The 23,865-nt window shown below is 44.3% G+C and overlaps 1 protein-coding gene across 4 annotated transcripts in view; it reads left to right on the forward strand.

Annotated features, from left to right (window-relative positions):
* The first annotated feature begins 267 nt into the window (after nt 1-267).
* LOC114773151 (tyrosine-protein phosphatase non-receptor type 13-like) overlaps nt 268-23,865 on the forward strand; it is a 70,130-nt gene continuing 46,532 nt past the window's right edge. For 3 of the 4 annotated variants that reach the window (XM_028965688.1, XM_028965685.1, XM_028965687.1), the window contains exons 1-15: nt 268-478; nt 1,096-1,236; nt 1,401-1,555; nt 5,515-5,580; nt 5,712-5,891; nt 6,710-6,785; nt 12,465-12,554; nt 12,838-12,916; nt 13,047-13,200; nt 13,295-13,366; nt 13,508-13,682; nt 13,759-13,894; nt 14,025-14,163; nt 14,431-14,583; nt 17,189-17,374. In XM_028965688.1, the coding sequence (XP_028821521.1) occupies nt 1,113-1,236; nt 1,401-1,555; nt 5,515-5,580; nt 5,712-5,891; nt 6,710-6,785; nt 12,465-12,554; nt 12,838-12,916; nt 13,047-13,200; nt 13,295-13,366; nt 13,508-13,682; nt 13,759-13,894; nt 14,025-14,163; nt 14,431-14,583; nt 17,189-17,374 (1,785 nt within the window). In that variant the 5' untranslated portion in view covers nt 268-478; nt 1,096-1,112. Of the gene's footprint in view, nt 479-1,092; nt 1,237-1,400; nt 1,556-5,514; nt 5,581-5,711; nt 5,892-6,709; nt 6,786-12,464; nt 12,555-12,837; nt 12,917-13,046; nt 13,201-13,294; nt 13,367-13,507; nt 13,683-13,758; nt 13,895-14,024; nt 14,164-14,430; nt 14,584-17,188; nt 17,375-23,865 lie in introns of all 4 variants that reach the window. The other variant, XM_028965686.1, reaches the window with a different exon arrangement.

Here is a 23,865-nt window from a genome sequence, read left to right on the forward strand (position 1 = left end):
TCAGTGTCAGTTGTTTTCCTCCTCTCCAAGCCCTACAATCAGTCCTAACATCTGCCAATATTCATTATTACCTTACTACATGCCAAGAAGGTCATAATGAATAATTAATTAATTATTAATTAAATTGCATCCCAACAGTTGAGGTACATATAAGTCCATATATATTGTCATTGATTAGTAATGTCTGGAGTAAAGGGTCATGTGATCAGAAGTCCTGTCACCTCTTAACTGTTCCTGTAATCCAATTGAGGTTTTATTGCAGTGCTCTAAGAATAGGGTCAGTCTAGCTGCGTGCATGAACGTCTTATGCATTTTAAAACAAAGCACAGCAGTTTAAACTGTGTAACAAACAGATTTCTGCAGGACGTCTCTCTAATGAAAAAATCTATTTTGGAAGGATGTTCATGGCCGTGTTTTTTGTAAATGACAGGATTGTAAATGACAGGATTGCAGCACAGTCCCAACCAATAGCCAGAAGGTATGTATGTCTTCTAAGTAGTACTCTATGTTTATGCAAAGTTTTTAATAATATACTTAAATATTTATGGGGTGTGATTGGGTCATTGGTAAAACTGTAAAATCACTACTTAAAAAATTCACTACTTAATTATTTTCTGATATCACCTGGATTCAATGAACAGAATGAAATCTAAATATGATACAGTTTATGATTCCCTTTGATAACCAGGTCGTGCTGAATAATGTCATTGTTCCAAATGCTGCAGAATATTTATTAATTACTGCATGTATTGCAGTATATGAACTGAAACCTTTAACACAACATGGACATAACTTCCCAAACTCTACGTGCTGAAGTATGAATTAGTTCTTAAAGGTGTTCATGTTATTGTGCAGGATTCACCCCAGGCTTTAATCTGGTCATCCCTAGATCCCTGGTCATCCCTAATTAAATTACACTTCCTGCTTTTCTTCAGACTATGAGCCCTAGCGCTAGATGTGTAAACTGGCACAAAGGTCATTGTGCATGTGAGAATGGCTTGTTTCCTAAGTCACAATTAATTTTATTTGAATATGATTTATATTTGCATTTTCTTCTAGCTTTCTTTAATGGTCTTTCTTTCCTGGTCTAAGCAGTGTGTGTTGAGTAAGGGATGAGCAGAACATTTGTGACCCTGGCAGAAGTGCTGGAAGCAAGGGGAGGTCCTCTGGTGGAGGATGAGGTCTGGTCCCTCCTGCTAGGGGCTGCTGAGTCTCTGCTGGGCCTTGCCTACAAAGGTACAGAGTATGGAGTGACAGTGACAGAATCAAATGCTGGATTGGCCTGAATATTTGTCAACCCACCCTCTTTTCAAGTGTTTTTCAAAAGCTATCTTATGTCAGGACATTTGCAGTAATTGTTGTCGTATACTATATGTGTGCATGTTTTAATGTATTTTCAGCTCAAGGTAGCATCATCACCCCAAGCTCCATGTTGCTGTCTGGAACTGGCTTGTTGGCATTTAAAAACTGTGCCTTGTCAGACGCTGTGTCCATGTTCACTGCCCCAGAGATGCTGCAGGGACGGCAGCTGTCCACAAAATGCGCTATGGAGAAGGTCTTATACACACATACACTACTCTTTCTGACATTCATGCCAGACTGATCGTTTTTTACAACCGGAATTCCAAAAAAGCTGGGAATTTTCTTCAAATTAGAATTAAATGAACACAAAAAGACTTTCAAATCACATAGGCCAATATTTATTTCACAATAGAACACAGATAACATAATAAATGTTTCAACAAAGTGATGCTTGCTACATATCTCAAAAAAGTTGTTACAGGGGCATGTTAGCATTTTGTAGCATCTCCTCTTTTTTCAGAAAAAATCTGGGCATCAATTTTATGATTTTGGTGCTGGAATTTTTTGCCATCTTTCCTGACGTTGGTTTTCATCTGTGGAAGAGCTTGTGGTTGTCTTTGATGTATTTTTCACTCAATTATATTCTCTACGTTGTTGTAAGAGCTGCAGTATGTGATTTTTGTATTTTCCTCCTGAAATACACAAGGACGTTGTCTGGAGGGTGGCATATGTTGCTCTAAAACCTTTGTATACCTTTCAGCATTCCTAGTTCCTTCCAAAACATAACTCTCACAGAGCCTGTGATTATCAACAAGAAATTTTAAATTTGGACTATTTCTCAGATTACAGAGCCTCTGACCATCTTTAATTTTTTTGGCAATTACTTTTTTTGCTGCTGTTAAGTGTTGACTTAAAGAACCCAAGTCAATTTTAACTTTATCACAGTCACCCCAGCCTGATCTCCCTGCCTCCTTCACCGCTGCTCCACACGGAGACAGAGTTCCCCTCCCACCATGCTGCGGTGCGGCCTCAGGCCAAGCGCCTCTGGCCATCCTCCCCAGCTCTTCCAGTGCCCACTCCCCATGTGATGACTTGTCCCGCCAATGACAGTTTTCTGTAGTATCCATCAAATTTGAAATTAGCTCATTTAGTGGATAAAGGAGAATTCCCAGTTGCAAGAGCCCATTTATAGTGTGGGCTGCAGGTGCAAGGGGGCATGCCCAGCACTCAGTGTTTTGGGTACTCTTGGTCAATGGGCAGAGCCACAGCTGGATCAGCTGTGACTATATCCCCCGCAGAGCAAAGACATGAAAAGGGAATCCCATCAGGGGGCCAAACCCAGCACTCAGAGCGGAAAGTGCCCCCAAGGCAGACCAGCCACAAGATCTACGAGGAGGGAGGGTGACTACACTACCAACAGGGTCGGGCACCTCACAGGACACACAGCCCGCAGGTGCACGCTCTCATCACATAACATGCAGAACCCCATCAACACACGCATGAACTGCCACATCAAGGACAAACCACAGAACCCCAGTTCCAGATTCACCACTTATCAGACCACTGGCCTTTCACAGTTTGGAAATTTGTTGTCTTATCTGTGTTTTTTTGTTGTTCATGTGTTTTTGAAAATCGTTCAGTTTTCATTTTATTTCAAATCAACGTCCCAACTTATCAGGAATTTGGGTTGTAATTAGATTAATAGGGAAATGGTATTTGATATATAGATGGAAACTGGTTAAATAACTGAAAGTTGCTTACTGCATTTGCACTTTATTACTTTTCATTTGTCCTATATGATTTAAAACTAAAAAAATAGACATTTAATAAAATCTACCTTACAACCTGCAAAATACTTTTACCAATCACCCAACCAAATTTACAGGCCTTGAATTGTATGGAAAGAATAGATACTATAGAGCAGAAGTTTGTGTTTGCTGACCATTTACTGCACAAACTCAACCTTATCTGAACCCGACTGAAATGATAGAAATTGAGCCCAAATTTACTGGTCTAACATACACCATCACATAACTGAATTAAGGATAAATGCAGCCTGCATGGCATTCAGAAAAGCAGCTTTTACTGAAAAATAGTTAAACAACAAACCAATGGTAGATGGCTGAGAAGTTGTTACAAAATCTTGTAAATTTAGCAAAATTTTGTAATTACCAATGTTTAACAACACAGAACGGGGAGGACACTGGTGCAGGTTCCACATATATTTAATTTTGAAATCAAAACAAAACTCATAACACCACTCAGGAGTCAGCCTGGGACAGAGGAGAAGTGGCAAAGGGAAACAGGCAAAGGGAAGTCAACTCCACTCCTGTGACACAAGAAAAATGAAATGATTTTTTTGGCCACCACTGTGGCCGAGCATTACATGTGGGAAAATTAAAAGACCAAAAAAGGGAAAACATATAGTTTTCCATATATATAAACATTTTTTTATAAACACTTTCTGTATGATTTGCTGCTTGTAAATTTGTTTCAGTGATTGTGTAAGCCTTGTTGATGTAATATATAGAGAGAAATATGGACCAGTTGCTTGGTTCAATAGGATTACAATAGAGTGGGACAGAATGAAGTGGATGGAGACAGATTCTGCAAGAGAAATTATTATTTTTAAGTGAAAAATAAATGATATACAATACAACAGTCAATGATAACAACCATAAGCCATCAAAGCAAAATAAACCAAAAAATATTGAGCTTTTTTTCAAATTTGTATTTTGGTCTTCAGTCACTTATTTGATGGATGATTCAAGTGATTCAAGAAATTAAGTTCTTCAGTCCAAGAATAGGTTTATTTCTGGGCACAGGCATCTTCATCCCAAGAGAATTCAGAAATCAACCCAGGGTCTTAATCAGATCCGGGATAGACTCAACCAAAACATTCTAGCCTGCTCAATAATAGAAAACATTATTATATGGTTTCCTATTATACTTAATTATTTTCCCAAATCTTCATAATACCACAGTAATATTACATGCCTGCTTTTTAATCCAAAGTATCCTTAAGCATGTACAATGAATGAATTTCCCTCTATTTTCATTTTTAACCATTTAATATGATTAAAAATGATCAACAATTTATCTGATAAAGTCTGAATCAGTAAACTCTATCTACTTTACCATTACATGGAAAGTATTGTACTTTCACATGATAAGCCATTAAAATATACATTCTACATGTGATTAACATATTTAACAACAATTCAAGAACAAATATTTCTTTTTCACATTTCTTAACTTTTTACAGTTTCACCCATTTAACAAAATGAACTAATTTAACAATAATTCCAATCTCCCCTTTCATCTTTTCATCAATTTCATGCATTCCACGGAATTAACTAATTTAACAATAACTCATCCTTTCTTCCTCTCATCTCTTTTACCGCTTTGCAAGCCAAAAGTGAAGTTTGTTCACAAACATCCCTTTTCTAGTTAAAAATGCAACAATACAAGACAACACAACAAATTTGTATGAGTAACATAATATTTTATTATTAGAAGAGCATCTGGCCCTCAGTGTCTGTCAAGAATAACTCTTGCACTTGAACAAATTAATGTTGACAACCCAGATGTAGGGTCTTAAATTTGATGAAAGTGGGCTTAAAAAAGTTAAGTGAAAGTGATCACTTTTATTTATAGAATACACCACAGCACAGCACCCAGTGCACACAGTGAAATGTTGTTGGTGCTTTGCTCAGTGGTACCTTGGTGGATCAGGATTCGAACCAGCAACCTTCTGATTCAGCTTTCTTACCCCCAAGGACACCACTGCCTTCCTTAAACCTACAGAAACCCTTGTGTGAACTGTGTGCTATGCTGCATGAATAATAATGTATGATAATGAAAAACAATCACTTACACTTCACTTTCAATTTTCCCAATTATGAAATTATAAATGGAAAACAGTCTGTGATTGAATTTTATTAATGTTATTTCAAACTGACAACACAAGAAGCTGTCTTATTGCAACTTTCTGGCCATATTCAGAACTTAAATTTCTTTATTACAAAGCTAAATACAAGAATCACTTGCACAATGATTCATATTTTACACATGCAGAATAATGGCATGCATGTATTTTGAGACTCTAAATGATTTGTGGATACCAAATTATACAAAATATTATATATTAGACAAGAGAGAAAATAAATACATTTATTAAAAGATATAACATCTCTCTCTGTTTGTTTGTAGGTGGCTGTGTACTCTTTGGGAATGACACTGTACTGGTCCGTAGACTACCATTTGCCCCAGGATCAGGTACTGGAACACTAGTGTATGCTGTGATTGAATGTGATTGCATGTAACATAATTGTGTGGAGTGTGAAATCAATTTTATGGCCTTGAAAGTTTGTGTGAGTGCACTGTATTTGTGTGTCATGTTCCCACAGCCCATCCAGTTAAGTGACGCTCTAAACAGTCTGTTGTTGGGCATGTGTGAGGATCTTGCCCATCGCCGCCCGAACCTCACCAGCACCCTGGAAGCTTGTCAGCTGCACCACAGTGATGCCCTGCTACCGCCCCCAGGCCGCCTCATCAGTCAGCTGGTGGAGGACCTCCTTCAGGACCATGTGAGTTTTACCTGTCACTTTACACAGCAGACTTCACATATCACACATCGCGACTCCTATAAAATGGCAAGATGGCTGCCTCCAGTTGCTGATATCCTTCCAGTTGCTGATATCCTTTCTCCTCTATCCTGCTGCCTGTTTTTTGCCTGTCCCTTGTCTTGCCTGTTTCCACAAACGTCAACATCCATGGATGTTGCAGCTCACACTGGTTACACGTTCCCAGATTTACTCGACGGAGATTCACCTGCCTTCTTGCGCTTCTCCACAACTGGGGTTTCATTTTCACCTACACATGCTCGATCCCTTGTCTCGACTCCTTCCTGTGACACTAAGAGATCTTGCTGCAGTGGAGGGGTGAAGTAGCACCAGTGCAACCAGGCATTCACAAACTCCCTGTGTTTTGAGCAACAGACACATTAGGGCCATGTCATATTCTAAAACAATCCAATGTTTCAAAATGTCCATGCTGCAGTCAGAAAAGAGTGGATGTAGCCGTTTTTCATGTTTTCCACACGGGTTTGGCTCAGTGGACTTTGACCACTCTTTTTCTGCACAAGCCAAACCCGAGTAAAATGCAGAAAATTAAACGCTGAAAAAGCATTATGCTTCTATAAATTACATTCAGCAGTAAATTTACTGGTCTCATGTTCCCGTTGCCTTTCAGTAACAGGCAGCAACAAACAGATCAGTAACACATACAGTGAAAAAATAGAGCAATGTAATACACATTATGACATAATGTGTCTCCATAACTACCTCTCAGTTTGCTGAAAGATGTGTGTCTGTGTGTGTGTGGTTGTGTGTGTGCATGTGTACAGGTGGAAAGCGCATCCCTCTCTGATGGTGGCAGTCAACTAGGCAGCAGGAGTCAGATGATTCGGAAGCGACTTCATGGTACAAACAACACACAATGCTCTGTCCGTGAGAACAGAACAATTTCCACTATATCCTACCCAGACTAACCGCTGTTTCTTTAAATGCAGCTTTTTATGTCTTTTACTATGCAGATGTTAATAATACCTAAAATAACTATAATACAATAAATATGCAAATTTCAAAGCCCTTTTGTTTCTGTAAGGATTCTTATTGGGCATATTAGGGCTCGTACTGTTGGGGACACACTAAAGACAGAATTGGGAATGTATCTACGGAGCTGGCAAAGGACATAAAAGAAACAGTGGTCACTGTAGGAGACTGCTCAGGCTGACCTAACTGCTTCAGAGCATGGTGGGCTGAGGCATGTGTCTATGTCACGCTGTGTGCCACGAATTGAAAAATGATCTCCTTACGTCATACAGAAACCAGGCTAACTGATAGACAACAACACTGAAGTACCTAGACCATAACATCATCCTTTTCGAAATGAACTCAATAGCCTCCTGCAGGGCTAACTGGTGCACAAATTGCCTCAGGCTCTGACATTTCGTGGGCATCCCGTTCCGATGCCTCAACCAGGTGAAGGTTGACCCAGTTACATCTGTAGAGGCTGTCGTCTACATCCACCAGGTTTGATCTCAGTGCATACAAATTTCTGTTCCCATTAGTCGAACCTGTGCTTTTTCGTGGCCTGACTGTGTTTCAAGGCGTGACTTGTACTGTTTTGTTTTATTAAAATGACCTCGTTCAAATGTTTGTGGCATTTCCCTCCCTCTAATTGTTCACGTTCCTGACCTAGACCAGGACGTAACACATGAGGTGCTGTGCTTGGCTGCTATCCATGTTTTCAGTTGAGGTGTTACGACAGTGCAGGATGGCTTTTCAGGGATCATCACCATAATGTGCTGCTTTGTGCAACAGCATCTTTGCGATCTTGACAGCTGAGTCTGCCTTGCCATTGGCCTTAGGGGCTGTGGAGAGGAGGTTAACTCCATCAGAAGCAAAACGTGTGAACTGCTGGGTAAACTGTGGACCATTATCTGTGATGACCCTTTCAGGTTGACCATGTTGGGCAAACTGCACTTTGCAATGCTTGATTACTGTCTCACTCATCAGGTCAAGAATGGGCTCAATTTCCCAGAAGTCTGAGTAATGGTCTACTATGAGTAAATAGTAATTTTGCCTGTGGTTGAAGAGGTCCATGCTCAGAATTTGCCACGGCCTGGTGGGCAGGTCATGTGAGAGCATGGTCTCTTTTTGCTAATTGTGAGCATGTTCACTGCAGGTTCAACAGGTACTCATAAAGACTTGTTATGCCTGCATGTTGGGCCAGTAAAGTGTCTCGTACATGTCTGTAGCATGTGTGCCCCTCCTATGTGACTTGAGTGTATCCACTTGAGCATTTCAGGCCACAGTGATTTTGTAATTATTACTTTTTGCCCTCCGAATATGATGCCTTTCTGTGTTAATCTCTGTATGGCCAATATTCTATGGCAGCAAGATGTGTTTTGTTCTTCACATCTGGCCACCCTACAAGAACTGTGGAGTTTAGTGATTGCAGACTTTATTTGTTCCAGATGCCTGTCAGTCTTGTTCGGCTAGGTTACCTGATTCAGGAAGTCCACCTGCTACTACTACAGATGCTTGATAGATGTGGCATGAATTTGGCTACACAGTTTGCAAAGCTGGTGAGGCACTGCACGCCTTTGGCATCTGATGGGTTTGCATGTCCTTTATGGCCATCACCTTCTCCGGGTCGGGCTTCAGAGAATATGTCCATGAAACAGGACGTCACTGACCATGAACTGTAGCTTCTTCAGGCCCAATGTCTTCTGCATTCAGTCCTGCATGAAGTTCATATTGCTTCCTCTGATACACCTAGGGCGCCACTGATACATCCAAAGGCAGTTTGAGCCACCGTGCCCTCCCCCAAGGGGTTCAAAATGTAGTCTTTAGGCTGCTCTTGAAATATAGTTCGCACTGGAGAAATTAATCTCGGGCATCCACTAAGGTAAAGATTCTAGCATTTGGTAATTTGTAATGTATGACCTCCAAAGTAGGCATTATATAGTTAGATCATCTCAGGGCCTTGTTCAAGAATTTAGGATCAATGCAACTGGTTGCTGACTCCTCGTATTGGAATATCGACACTGTCAAAGGTGCAGCGATACGACAGAAAGAGCTCCTGGGTAGCTTACAAGTGGCAGTTTGAGTTGATAGCGTTGGTGGCGGGCTGGAGTGAGAGCGTAAAGACAGTGCCGCTCACCACGGCACTAGAGGGATCTGCCCTCCAGGTACTAATAGACCTGGCCGAGGGTGAGGTGACCTGGGCAAGATTGGTGGCCTCGTTGGAATGGTGCTTTGATGAGTGGGAGTGGCCAATGCGGGTCAAGGAGCGGTTGCATCATTGGGAGAGACAGGCTGGAGAGAAGCTAGGACCCTTGGTGGCAGATGTTGAGTGGCTGGTGAGTACAGCTTATAAAGAGCTCCCAGAGGTGGCCAGGGCCAGCTTAACACTTGATGCATTTCTGAGGGCCGTATGGTCAATAAAGCTACAACAGCAGACACGCCCAAATCATTACCAGAAGCCTTACAGAAGATATTGAGGTGGTGTTGGGCGGAGCACCTCCCTGAATGCTAGTCCGAGCGGTCATGGATGAAGGCCGGAGTGAGGAGGATTATGGAGAGATGGAGGCAACCAGGGCCTTCCGTGATGTGATCTGCAGGCACTGCAAGAGACCAGGGCATATTGTGGTGTACTGCCAACACAAGACGACAGTGGGCCGGTGTAGAAGTAGCGTCACCAGCCCGGGGAACAACAGCCCCTGAAGTGGTGCGGGTTGTGGGAGGTCTCAGCTCCAAGTCCCATGCCAGCTGGACGGTAAAGAAGTGGTGGCCTTCTTGTGTTATACCGCACAAGAATCAGTGGCGGTCCACCTCCACCTGGCTGGAGACGGTGACGGGTCAGATGGTGGACATGCAAGGTCAGCAGGTGGTAGAGCTTTGAGTGGGGACTGCCACATGTGAACAGTGCTTCTTTGTGGCTGACATTACTGATGACTGTATCCTGGGGTTTGATGCCCTGGCCAGACGGGGGGTGGAAATATGCCCAGCCGTGCCCTGTTTACGAGTGGGGGGACATACATTGGCCCTGACTCCACACTGGGTCATGAAGAGGCCTGTCCAGCTAACAGGACCACAAGAACACAGGCTGGGGAAGGGAAGCTTGCAAGACCAGATGACGGATGGGGTGATCTAGAGCCGGAGCTCAGAGAGGTCCTCTCCCAGCTGTTAGAGTGGAGCTCGGAGGGGCTGGAACCAGAAGAATTGGCTGGATTGAAGGCCCTTGTATGTGAGTTTAGTCATCTGTTTGCAGTGAAGTATAGAGGCTGCAGCCGTACAAGCTTGGCGGAGCATGGGATCAATACGGGGGATGCTGTACCCATCCGGCAGAGAGCATGATGCCTCCCACTGTCACTGAGGGATGAGGCAGACAACAAGATTAAGGAGATGTTGGCAGCGGGCATCATTCAGCCGTCCCAGAGCCCTTGGGCTTCACCGGTGGAACTAGTTAAGAAAAAAGATGGGCCAGTGCGTTTCTGTATAGACTACAGGCGGCTGAATGCGGTGACGAAGAAGGACTCATACCTGCTTCCCCGCATTGATGAGGCCCTGGATAGCCTTTCCCAATCCACCTGGTTCAGCTCGCCATTGGCCCCGGAGGCACGCCAGAAGACGGCCTTCACGGTAGGCTGAGGCCTCTACGAGTTTGTGGTGTGCCCTTTGGCCTTTGTAACAGCCCGGCTACTTTTGAGAGGTAAATTGGAGAGGGTCCTGGAGGCAGTACCATCTTTCACCTACATTGTGTACCTGGATGACCTCTTGGTGCATGCGACTGACTACGGGACGGCACTGGTGAACTTGAGGTTGGTGTTCCAGCGAGTGGAGCAGGCACAACTCTCGCTAAACCACAGGAAGTGCAAGCTGCTCTGCCGGGAAAACGAATTCCTGGGACATGTAGTGGGGCCTGGGGGAATACGCACCGACACAGCGAAGGTGGAGACAGTTCGAGGTTGGCCGGTACCGACAACCGTGCTGCAGGTGCGCAGTTTTTTAGGATTAGCCTCCTACTACCGACGCTTCATCAAAGGGTTTGCCAGCATTGCTCGTCCTCTGCATCGTATTACTGAAAAAGGTCAGCGTTTTGGGTGGGGCGATGAGTGCCAAGCCGCCTTCAACCAGCTGAAAACAGCACTGACTGAAGCACCGGTGTTGGCACTTCCTGACCCAGAGAGGGGTTTCATCCTGGACACGGATGCAAGCTAAGCAGGACTGGGTGCAGTACTGTTGCTGGCCATGCTCATCGGCCAGCACCAACAGGATTGACATGAGCATGTGCCATTATTACTCCTGGCATACCGGAGCGCGGTACAGAATTCGACAGGGTGCACCCCGGCTGCCCTCATGCTGGGCATGGAGCTGCTGACACCAACTGACCTGATGTGTGGGCTGCCTCCGGATGACACACTGCCCAGCACCCCAAGCATGGATTACGTGGTGGCTGTACAACAACAGATGGAGGCAGTACATGAGTTAGCCCGCGAACATCTGGGGCAGGCCAGGGTCAGGCAGAAAAGAGCCTATGACCTCCGAGCCAAGGGACGCGGGTTCTAGCCGGGCAAGCGAGTGTGGGTGTACAACCCAAAGTGAAGGAGAGGGTGTTGCCCGAAGCTAACATCGAGCTGGGAGAGACCATGTGTGGGGCTTACATGGCTGTCATGTGGTGTATTGGGTGAAGACAAGGGCAAACAAACAAATGGTGCTTCACCTGGGACCGGCTGACACCATAGCTGGAGGATGTGGTTCATCGGCCAAGTCCAAGGGACAGTGGACTAGATGAGGGGACTTTGGTGGCAGCAGCAGTAGGAGAGCCGGGGCAGGGCGTCTGGCCGAGGCAACCCCAAAAGTGACTACTGGCCAGCATTCGGGGAGAAGACGCCGGGCACCAAGGTGGTATGCGGACTTTGAAGTGGGGGACTGGTGACAGCGAGGGTGCTGTGTTCTGTTATGTAGTGTTGACAGTGTACAATGTAGCGTTCAGGGAGAGGTTGACACACCTTTCTGGGTGAATGCTAGTGGAATTAGTGAGTTCATGTTTTGGATAGGGGAGGAGTTTAGAACTGGGTTGTACTGTGATCTGACGTGAGTGCATACTGCTGTTCAGTGTTTAATAAATACAAGCATGGCAGAACGTCTCAACTCTCTTTACTCCCCATCCACACCCCTCGCTACAATATGTAATATAAAATGAAGTATTAAAAGAGACCACAAGAGCTTGGTTGATGAAGGGTCAATCTGCACAGCATAGTGCCATGTGCATTTAAAGGAGTATGTTCAATGAATACGACTGTTATAGCTTCCAGTTATTTTTATTATTGAATTAATTATTTACTTGATTTTTGATTTCGATTTTGGTTTTGATTTTTTTTTTTTACCTATTTTTCCTATAGATTTCTTAATAAATTATAATGAAGTTATTAATTTTAATTTCTCACTATATTCTGCTATTTTAGTTAACAGTTGGTGCATCTTTGATTTTAATCTTTTTTAACTATTTCAATCCTCATTTCTCATGGTAAAATTTGTATCGTTTTGCATGTGTGCCTAAATGGGTCTCTGTGTTCTTTGCTTGGATAGGAAAATGTGGAATTTACACTTTATACAATGAGGAAAACAAAGCATCCAGGCATCTGCGGCGACTGTCTTCAGACTCTGACATACAGAAAGGTGTGTGTGTATAAAAAGTGTGTGTTCATAGCACAGGGTGTGTAGATTCTTGATTATCTATGTATGTATGTAGCATTACCTCTCAAGTTTTGTTTTGTAATCTACCAATTTTTTTATGCATTTTTAACATAATAATAAATTATCCAATACTTCAATACTTTTTATTAGTTTGTGCGTGTGTGTGTATACTACATATGTAAATTATATTGAGGTGTGTCTAAATAATTATCGTTGTGTCTGTGTGATTGTGTGTATATGTGGGCGCATGTGTGTATTTATGTAGGTGGCTTGTGCCAGCATAGGGTTTCGGCCCCTAAGGGGACGTTCTCCCCGCCCCACTGTTACCAGAGTCTTCCTCATAGGTGAGCAGAGTATACACCCTTCTGCACCAATCAGCAGTGACTCCACACACACACACACAAACAGGCTATCAGTTCTGGGGCAGACACACTTCTGCTGTCTGAGGTGGTGTGTGTGCATGTGTTTGTGCAGGATTGTTCCCGGGTTGCGGCAGCAAGGCAGCAGCTGCTGGCTCTCCCACCGTCCCTACCTCAGCAGCCAGCTCCACTCCACCACCGGACCCCTCAGCCCCTCCATCAGCGTCAGCCAATCCTGCACCAGCCTGGCCAGCCAGCGCAGAGCCAAGGTCTCTGTCACTCCTCCTTCCTCATCTCTTTCTCTCCTCTACCTTTCCTTTTCTGTCTGCTTCTCTCACTGTCGTGTTTTCATGCTTTTTTTAGACTCTGGGTCCAGAGTTTGCCAGGATGGTGGATGAGGCTGTGCATGTTCTGGAGCTGCCTGGTTCTATTGTGGTAAAAATTACCTTCAATTTTTATCAATTTCTTTCTTCATTTTAATATTTACATTTAATATACTCGCACATATATCTCATATAGATGTAACATATGTATTTATAACATGAAGTGACATCAATTTGTATCCATTGCTTCTAGTCAAAGAAAGGAAAATCATGTGCTTCTCAGAGGGAAGTGTATGTGGTTCTGCCAAATGACCAGAGTGTCGCGGTCAAATGTGACATAAATTCCAAAGGCAGAGATGTCTTTGACATGGTGGTGGCACACGCCAACCTGGTGGAGCATTTCTATTTTGGCCTGGCCTTCATCGATGGTAATCTGAATTTTCTATCTCTGATAGAGGCTTTTTGTTTTTGTGGGTGAATTTAATAACCTACGGATTTCTACAGATGGGGAGTTCTTCTTTCTGGACTCTGAGATGAAAATCTCCAAGGTTGCTCCTGACAGCTGGAAGAAACTGCCCACAACGCCGTTTACTCTCTACCTCCGAGTGAAGTTTTTTCCAGATGACGTCTCTTTTATTCTGTATGTCTTGCCCATTTTCATGTTTCATATGTGATAATAGTATGTTGTACGAATCTAAGTGATGAAGATGTGTGATGTGTGTGTGTGTGTGTGTGTGTGTGTGTGTGTGTGTGTGTGTTTGACCTGAAAGGCACAGGCTGACACGCCATCAGTACTACTTGCAGCTGAGGAAGGACATACTGGAGGACAGACTGCAGTGTAACAATGATACCGCCCTCTTCCTCAGCGCTCTGGCGCTGCAGGCGGAGTTCGGGGACTACATGCCTGAGGTCAGCCACTCCCTGCTGGGCTACTGGGGCTGCAGACTCAACAAAGAAAAAGCTTTCTTTAATCTTCAGATTGATTCACAGTGGACAAAGAACACACACAGCAAAATAAACAAATAAATAAATAAAACATGCAGGACAATGCTGTGCACTGACCTTTTTCACTACACAAGGAATTCTACACTTACACAACCCAGTGTTTGTTCCACTGAAATATTAATTTCACCTGTTACACAATTTCTCATGAGGTGTATTTTGCTGTTGCTGCAGGTGTATGGTAAAAACTACTTCCAGGTGGAGCACTATGTTTCTAAGAAGATCCTGGAGAAGATGGTGCTGCCATCATTTAAAGAAGAGCTGCTACGGTTACATGCCAATAATGCACAGATGCTTCCAGAGGAGGCAGAGACAGAGTTTCTGAAGGTGCAGTTCAGTCTCTTCTTTTTTTCTGATTTCCATTCTCTCATGTTTACCCCAAATATCATTTAGCTTATGAATCTGAATCAAACTATCAGTACATGGAAGTGGTGGAGTATAGACTAGTACAGATGGCCAGTATGTGAATACACTAATACTACTATATACAAAATACTCCAGTTCTCTCTAATTTTTTATTGACATTTATTTGGATATTCGAAAATGTATTCTGCAATGTAAAGACACAATATAAACAATTAAAGTTTAAACAGAAATACAGTCCCTGACAAAAGTCTTGTCGTTTCTGTATTTTGTAGAAACACCTGCTATTAACTTGACTTTTAATTAATGAATTGGTGTTAGAAAACTCTACCAAATAATTAAGGCATTGAAATGAATTAGTTTCACTGAAAAAAGATTTATCATTTAATCAAGACAAAAGTTTTGTCCCCTAAGAAATTGAACAAACTTTGAAAATTGAACAAAGAAAAATATGTCAGCAAATTAAGTAGTGGTGCTGTGAGATCCAAATTTAATATCTTGTATAAGCTTGAAGGGCTGCATCCATGCCGTTTGGCAAGGATTCATACAATTTATTTATGAAGTCATCAGGAATAGCAAAGAAAGCAGTCTTGCATGCCTCCCAGAGTTCATCAATATTCTTTGGTTTCATCTTCCACGCTTCCTCTTTCATCCTACCCCACACATGCTCAATTATGTTCATGTCTGGTGACTGGGTTGGTCAATTCTGGAGCACCTAGATCTCTTTCGCCTTGAGGTACTTTGATGTGGAGATGGAAGTATGTGATGGAGCACCATCCTGCTGCAGAATTTGGCCTATTTTATGGTTGGGAATATAAAAGGTAGCTAAGATTTCTTGGTATTTCAGATGATTTATGTTGCCTTTCACCCTGCAGATCTCTCGCACGCCCCCATACTGGATATAACCCCAGGCCATGATTTTTCCGCCACCAAACTTCACTGTTTTATGGGTGAATCTCGGATCCATGCTGGCTCCAGTAGGTCTCCTGCAAGATATATCTGAAAAAATCCACCTTCTGGCACTTTTCCAGCGTCCATCCTTTTAGCAGGCTTATATTATATATAGCAGGCTTATAGGCCTTGGCATATGAAACACGTTGTTTCAATTATCTTTTGTTTAGTGCTGGCTTCTGGGCACTGATTCGACCATGGAGGCCATTTTGAGACAGAATCTGACAAACTGCTGTGGTTGACACTGGTGGGACTTCAAGTGAATAAGGTCTCGTGGAGCTCTGCTGCAGTGGAAAATTGTCTGGCCTTGGAATTTTGAGCCAACAAACGGTCCTCTCAAGCAGTTGTCTTGCGGGGTCTGCCTGACCTGGGCTTGTCAAAAACATCTCCAGTCTCTTCAGATCTTTTTGATCCTCTGTACTTGATGCTGACAAACACTGAAGTGGATCTGGTCTGGTCAGAGTGTTGGGATGAGCAGGTCGTCTTCCCTGCACGTATTAACTGGTTCCACCCGCAACCCGGGCGACCCCAACACCTACTGCATAGTCCACGTCAATGCAGCAACCTGCTGCAATCTCATGGCATTCTGCCTACAGTAGAAATTACATTTTCTGTTGCAGAAGATAGGTAGGGGAATGTATGTAATGTAGTTTGGACGCTTGTGCATCTGCATATGTGTAGATCACAAAGCCAAATGTAAGTAAACACTCTAACCATCTCACCCATATGCACTTCATCAACATGACAAAAAGGAAGACCTAGCCAATGGTGCACAGTTGGGCTAAATGCCCTTCTTCCAAATCATGTGTAAATGGACCTATAAAATGGATTCCTGAAATGGATGCCTGTTACAACCCCAGTGCCATTGCTCCGCCTGCAGGAGGTGCCCAACCGTCCACAGGGCCATCCACCCGGGAGCAGGCGAGGACGAAGTAGAAACCCGCTATATACATCTGGCCACAACCTTAGCTCCTCGCCCGCTCTTCAGTAGTGATTAACCTCTTTTGCTGCTTGCCTCTCCTCACGCTGACCCTCTTTGGGGCAGTGGTGGCGGCTTAAGGAAGCGGCCCCGTAATCAGAAGGTTGCCAGTTCGATTCCCAAGATGCCAAGGTGCAACTGAGCAAAGTACTGCTCCCCGAGTGTATCACAATGACAATCACTTCACTTTCACTTTCATTTTGACCTGCTACTGTTTGTGCTTGATGTTTCCTGACCCTGATCCTGATCCCACAGTTACCAACCCATTGCTCGAAGACTATTCTATTGTATTCAAATGCCCCGCCCGGTTCCTCCTGAGATAATGCCAAAGAGCTTGAAGTACACAGTCACTGAAGTTCTAGCAACAACTGAATGAAATGGCTACTCATATCATAAGCGTTTATAAAAGAAACATAAACACACACAGCTCCAAGTGGAAATGATGGAGGACAATAGATGCAAACAGATGCAAACAATCGGGATAATCAGGGAATCACAGGATAAAGCAAACACAAAACTTAGGACCAGAATTTCTGGAGATGTTCGGAAACGTGACAGGAAATATGAAGGGGTGATTGTTGACTACTGACTATCTGTGAGTTTTTCTATATGTACCATATCTATTTGTGTTTGTTCCAGTTTGCACAGCAGTTGCCAGAGTATGGTGTGCTGTTCCACCGTGTGGGGAGAGACAGGAAGACAGTATCTGGGGACCTTTTACTGGGGGTGTGTTCTAAAGGCCTGATAGTGTTCGACGTGATGAACAGCACACGTTTCATCAACCGGTGCTTCTACTGGTCTGAGACTGACAGCATCTCAACAAGTGTGAGTACAGAAAATGAAAAGAAGTGTGAGGGAGATGTGGTGAGTAAGAAGCCTTATACTAGTTGTCAAGAGTGTTTTTTTTTTCATTATCACTTTATGCATATGTTGTTCATTCAGTGCAAAGTTCAAATTAAAAATTGTTCCCCTGGGACCAGGTGCATCGTAAATAAACACAATGAAATATATAACACATAACCCAACATGAACTGCAAACATGAGCAAACACAAATAAAATTGAACAGAAAACAGATCAGCAAACAATGGTACAAAAAATATATATATAAAGTGTAATTAATTTCATGAACCCAAATATGATGTATTGTAGTGTCACGCCGGCGAGCTGACAGGGGAAGGAAGCACAGAGGCGGGACATACTTGGAACATGGATTTATTAAGGAACACAAATAAACGCGGCTCGGTGGCCGAAAAATGTGAAACCTAAACAAGGGAAAAAACTAGCAAGCAGGCATGTGGCGGTTGCCAGAACTCAAAAGGGTGCCAGGTACAAAACCACACACAAGATCACCAAAGAGTTCACGAAAATTCTGTCGCTGCAGAGGGGTGGATCCACAGGCTTTTAAAAGCTGTCCGGATTGGGCACAGGTGATGTGTCCAGGTGCCATCAATCCTGACAGAGCCCCCCCTCCCTGACGCAGTCCGGCATGGCGGCCCCGGTCCCTCGGGCTGGAACCCCGGCGTGGTCCTTCATGGCAGCCCCGGACCATCCAACCTGCACACATCAGGGCCGATCCTTCCTGGAAGGTGTGGGTCCTGTCTCCGCACGTCCCCTCTGACGCGTTTTGCATCGTTCCATGCAGCATACAGACACAAATGCCATGCACACACACAGACAGAGACAAACAGAAGAGGACAGTTTTTGAGTCGACGGAAGTGTGCGCGGCAGCATTCGAGAAGCTGACACTGGCACTGACCACAGCTTCAGTACTCACACCCTCTGATCCCTCAGCCCCGTTTTTTTGTAGATACCGACGCCAGTGACAAAGGGATTGGAGCTGTGCTCTCTAAGCTCTGGGGGGGAGAGGAGAAGGTGGTGGCCTAATACAGCAGGCGGTTAAGCAAGACGGAACAAAATTATTGCACGCAGAGAGCTGTTAGCCATGGTAGCTGGGCTATGCACCGACCATGCGGCATTGACGTGGCTGATGAGTTTCAGAGAACTGGAAGGCCAAGTGGCGAGATGTATTGAGTCACTGCAAGTGTGAAATCTTACTGCTCTCAGTGGGACAGTCTGGTGGTGCGTGATGATCTACTGTATCGGCACTGGGAGAGCGTGGTGCCGGGGCAGATCCTGTGGCAGCTTTTAATTTTAAGAAAATTGAGAGAACGAGTGTATTAGAGTGTGCACTGGCCAAATATTGGTGTCAAAACGCACAAGCGCCTGCGCCAGTGGTTCTAAAGGCTGGGTTGCAGACGAGACGTGGAGTTATTTGTTCACTGCTGTGATGCCTGTCCTGCAAAGAAAGGACGTTCTGACCGGGGACAAGCCCCGCTAAATCTGTTTCCCTACGAGCGCCCCCATGGAGAGTGGAACTAGGACTATTCCCAGTTACTGAGGCCGGCAACCTTGTGGCTATGGATTACTTCACAATGTGGGCCGAGGCATACGCGGTTCTGGACCAGAGTGTGGCCACTACTGCGGATAAATTAACTGAGGAACTTTGTTGCCATTTTGAGGCCCCTGAGGAGCTGCACAGTAACCAAGTTCACAACTTTGAGGTTGTGGTGCTAGAAGAAGTCTGTCGCCGGCTGCAAATAAAAAAAAACCCCACACTAAACCACTTCACTCTCAGAGCAACGGACTCGTTGAGCATTTTAATCTGACTCGGACAACCCAGCTGACTGTAAAAAGACTGGGACAAGTACTTGCCACAGGTGTTGTGGGTGTAACGTACGGCAGTCCAAGATTGAACAGGATTTACCCCTGCAATGCTCTTGTTTGGACGGGAGATTCAAGCACTGGCTGACCAGGCATTCGGCAAGCCACCAGAGCCAGAAATTGAGGCTTGCTCCCAGGGTACGTGCAAGAGCTATGGAAATGATTGGAAGCAGTTCATCACCTGACTCGGAAACACCAACAGGCTGCCAGCGGTGAGCAGAAACATGCCTATGACACCTGGTGCCAAGGAATGCCCCTGGAGGAGGGCATGCGAGTTTGGATGTACAACCCCATACGCAAAAAGTGGGCAATGGCAGGGGCCGTGTACGATCTTAAAGAAATTATCAGAGGTGGTGTACCGGGTGCCAATCGGACCTGAACAATGCAGTGCTGTCAGGTTCAATAATGTTCATTGTTTTAGTTAAAAAATGAATGATGTTATTACTGTTGGGAGACAGTTAGATGGCTGCGGGGAAGGACCTTGGGATGGTGGGTCACTGGGATGGATGACCCATGAAGGGGGGGGGCTATGTATCACGTCGGGATCATATCACTTTCCATGTACCATCCGCCTTTAAACCAGCCAGGGTTCTTCCAATCCTAAAGAAACCGACTGCTGATCCTACAGACATTAACAATTACAGACCAGTTTCCCTCCTCTCATTTCTATCCAAAATCCTTGAGAGCTGAGTCTACAACCAGCTATCACTCCATCTATCACAGAACAACCTCCTGGATCCTAACCAGTCTGGCTTCAGAACAGCTCATTCCACTGAGACTGCCATTCTGGCGGTTACCGAGCAGCTACATGCAGCCAGATTGGCAAAACTGTCATCTGTGCTTATTCTCCTTGACCTCTCTGCAGCATCTGACACCGTTAACCACAAGACTCTCTTGTCATTCCTGAAGAGGCTTGGAATCAGCTCAGCATGGCAGTGGTTTGCTTCCTACCTTGATGAGCGATCTTACCAAGTGACTTGGAAAGGATCCACCTCTACCTCACGTAGACTCTCCCCTGGTGTCCCTCAAGGCTCAGTGCTTGGTCCTCTCCTTTTCTCCCTCTACACGAGATCACTTGGTGAGGTCATTTCCTCACATGGATTATCCTACCACTGCTATACTGACGACACACAACTCTTCTCCTTTCCTCCCTCTGATCTACATGCTGCTTCCAAAATCTCTGCATGTCTAACCTCTGCATGTCTAATCTCGTCTTGGATGGCAGCCCATCACCTCCAACTCAATCCCACCAAAACTGAACCACATCAGGATCTTGCTATTTACCTAGACAACTCGCAGCTTTCTCCTTCTGCAACAGCCCGCAACCTTGGCGTAACAATAGACAACCAACTCTCCTTCTCGACTCACATCAGCAATCTTTCCCGCTCATGTAGATTCCTTCTCTACAATATCAGATGAATCCGCCCTTATCTGTCAACCCAGGCCACCCAACTACTGGTTCAATCCTTAGTAATCTCAAGACTGGATTACTGCAACTCCCTTCTAGCTGGTCTACCACTATGTACCATCCGACCTCTACAACTAATACAAAATGCCCTTATTACACCTCGCACTGCACCTCTTATACTCCAAGGCTCCAGTACTGCTCGCCTGATCCCTCCATCGCTAAAGGTAAAAGTCAGAAACAACAGGTCAGGTTCTGATTGGTCTGTGACAGCTTCCTATAGGACAGGTGTATAAAAATCTGTTTACGTGTGGGGGAGTTGACTTTTTTTCTTTCTCAGCTGTTTTTCCATTGAAACCGGATTTTCCGGTTGTCGAGTCTTCTCTCTCCTCTCATTTTTCTCCTAGATCAGGTGATGTCTCTGAAGCTTGGTTCTGGCTGTACTGTCTTATTCTATCTTTTCCTCCTGGCTCTCATTTTGGTTTTCTCTGTAACATTGGTACCTTTTTACATACAATATTCACATGTAACTGCAATGATAATTTACTGGTGTTGTTAAATTAGAAACTGCTCATCATTTTAACCTCTATTGTGTCATGCCTCTGTATGCCAGGTAACATCAAGTTGGAGTGGTTTGAATACAGTGCTTTTGTGTGTAGAGAGAGAGTTTTTTGCTCTGTTCTCCTGGGTTTTTACAGCCAGAACTGAAAACAACTAAAACAACAGTTGCACGGTCCACATAAAAATGTTGCAGCCAAGCCTTATAACCGCCATGCAGATTGGTGCCAGGTGTGTCTCCAGCTGCACCTCATTGTGATTTATACAAAGCTTGTAATTATTTTCAAACCCTTTCATTGACAATTTCATCAAGTTTATGCAAAGTGTTGGCCCTTTTTTTCAAGACCTCTGCAATTCACCCTGACATGCTGTCAATCAACTTCTGGGCCAAAACCTGATGGATGGCAACCCATTCCTTCTTAATCAGTGCTTGGAGTTAGTCAGAATTAGTGGTTTCTTGTGTGTCCACCCGCCTCTTGAGGATTGGCCACAATTGGATTTCCTGGCCGTGGACCTAAAATTCCATATACTGGATACTGCCTAACTGCATTTATGTAGTCCTGATCAATCACGCGTAATTGGCCTCAGCTCAGATCGTTCAGCATAAATCGTTCAGCCCTGCCTATGCACGTCCCTCCCTCCAGTGTATCTAGAGACATCTGTGCCCTTTGGGATGAGCAGGCCCACTCCCTGCCCCTCTTGGCTGGCACCATCTGCCACCCTGAGGATAACACCCATTCCGGCAACCTGGGAGTCCAGCCCTGTCACTGTCCCGCCCACCCCCTCAGAAGGAGAACACAACCCGGCCTGTAGCAGCTCATACTGGATGCTGCCTTACTGCATTTAAAAGTCCTAATCAATCACAATAATTAGCCCCAGCTTGGATTGATCAGGACTCCAGTGGCCCCTGGGCAACAGATCAACATAAACCTGTAGCACGTGAGGGGTGTGTGCCTTCAGGATACTAGACAAGATGCCAGCTCCTGTTTAAGCACTTAATGGACCAAGATGGCGGTGTGCTAGGTCGCGGCGGCCTCACCGGGTCCTGACCATAGTACACTTTTTATAAAATTTTGTGAGTGGTGTCGTGTTATGACCATCAGAACCACGAATAAACTCCTCTACAATAGTCTACAACTTATCAACCATGGAAATCACCATCTAACCAAGTCTGATGAATACACACTGGAGAGACATGGCATCCTCCAGGCTCCAAGCGAGCGGACCATGGCAACACCACGGCAACACCATAGCGATCTTACACAGAGAAAATCAACAAGCCACTTTATGTCTTAAAATGACACACAGCGCATGTGGCAGGGGATCCAGACCATCACAGGCTATCCAAGCCAACACATCAGGCCTGCAGCAGCGACCCCTCCCTGTCGGTTGAGCTTCTTTGCATGGTTTGAGGCAGAGATCAGAGAGCCACCCAGGAAAACGACTCCCTCTCCCAATGACCAGGTCCTCTGTCTTTCCACGGGAAACGTCAGGATGACCCTATGCAGAGTCAACCCACGGAAAGCAGCAGGACCAGACAACATTCCTGGTCGAGTGCTACGGGAGTGTGCTGACCAGCTTGCAGACATCTTCACAGATATCTTCAACACATCGCTGAGTTCAGCTGTGGTACCTACCTGCCTCAAAACCAGCTAGTATAGTTTGTTTAGTGTGTGTGTGTGTGTGTGTGTGTGTGTGTGTGTATATATATATATATATATATATATATATATATACATCTTGTGTGTCTTATTTGAAATATCCAACATATCCACTTACAAGCATCCTGCATGATGTCCAGTTGTCCTGTTCGACCTGTTCATTTTACAGAAAAGTTCAACTTTTCTCGTGTAGAAAAACGCGTACAATATTTAAGCTAGTATAGTTTGTTTAGTGTGTTTATACTTGTGGTGGGCCGTTATCGGCGTTAACGTGCTGCGTTAACGTGAGACTCTTATTGGGCGATAAAAGAAATATCTCCGATAATCTATTCACAAAGTTGGGTTGGGAGCTGGGTCTATACTACGCAAGCTAATGTGTCGGAGTTAAATGGTTACACTACAATTATAAGTATATTTCTTCTTTCTTGTGTCTTTTAGTTTCTTATTTTCTAAAGACTTTTATTTTGTTTTTGAGACCCGGTTCAGGTCTCTTGGACACATGGCGTGAGCTGTGAGTTATTTCTTTCATTTTAATTTATGTACATATTAGGAATATTTTGCATGTGTGTTATTTTGTGAATATTTTTTTATGTTCTTTTAATACTGTATATTGTAGAGAGAGGTGCAGAAAGACGCGTGTGACACGATGTTCTGACGCGACCTTGCTTTTTGTACAGAATACACTTTGCACAGAAAATCTCTTGGGTGTCAGCTCATCATTTGTGGTTCAAGAAACGAAATCAAAAAGTTACACAACGCAGAAGAAGAACCGCTATACTATGATTACTTTCACCTTGCTATTTTAGCGCAGCTGTATACCTAGCCGAATTGCACTGTAGGGGGCAAGAACGAGTCTTCGAACTGTGAAATTACCACATCAAACGTGACGTGGTAACATGGATGCAGCTATTTAACTGAATAAACAGTTGGTAAACACAAGTACATCTTATTGAACATAATTTATTTTCAT

Source organism: Denticeps clupeoides, unplaced genomic scaffold (assembly GCF_900700375.1).
Source record: "Denticeps clupeoides unplaced genomic scaffold, fDenClu1.1, whole genome shotgun sequence".
NCBI classification, from domain to species: domain Eukaryota; kingdom Metazoa; phylum Chordata; class Actinopteri; order Clupeiformes; family Denticipitidae; genus Denticeps; species Denticeps clupeoides.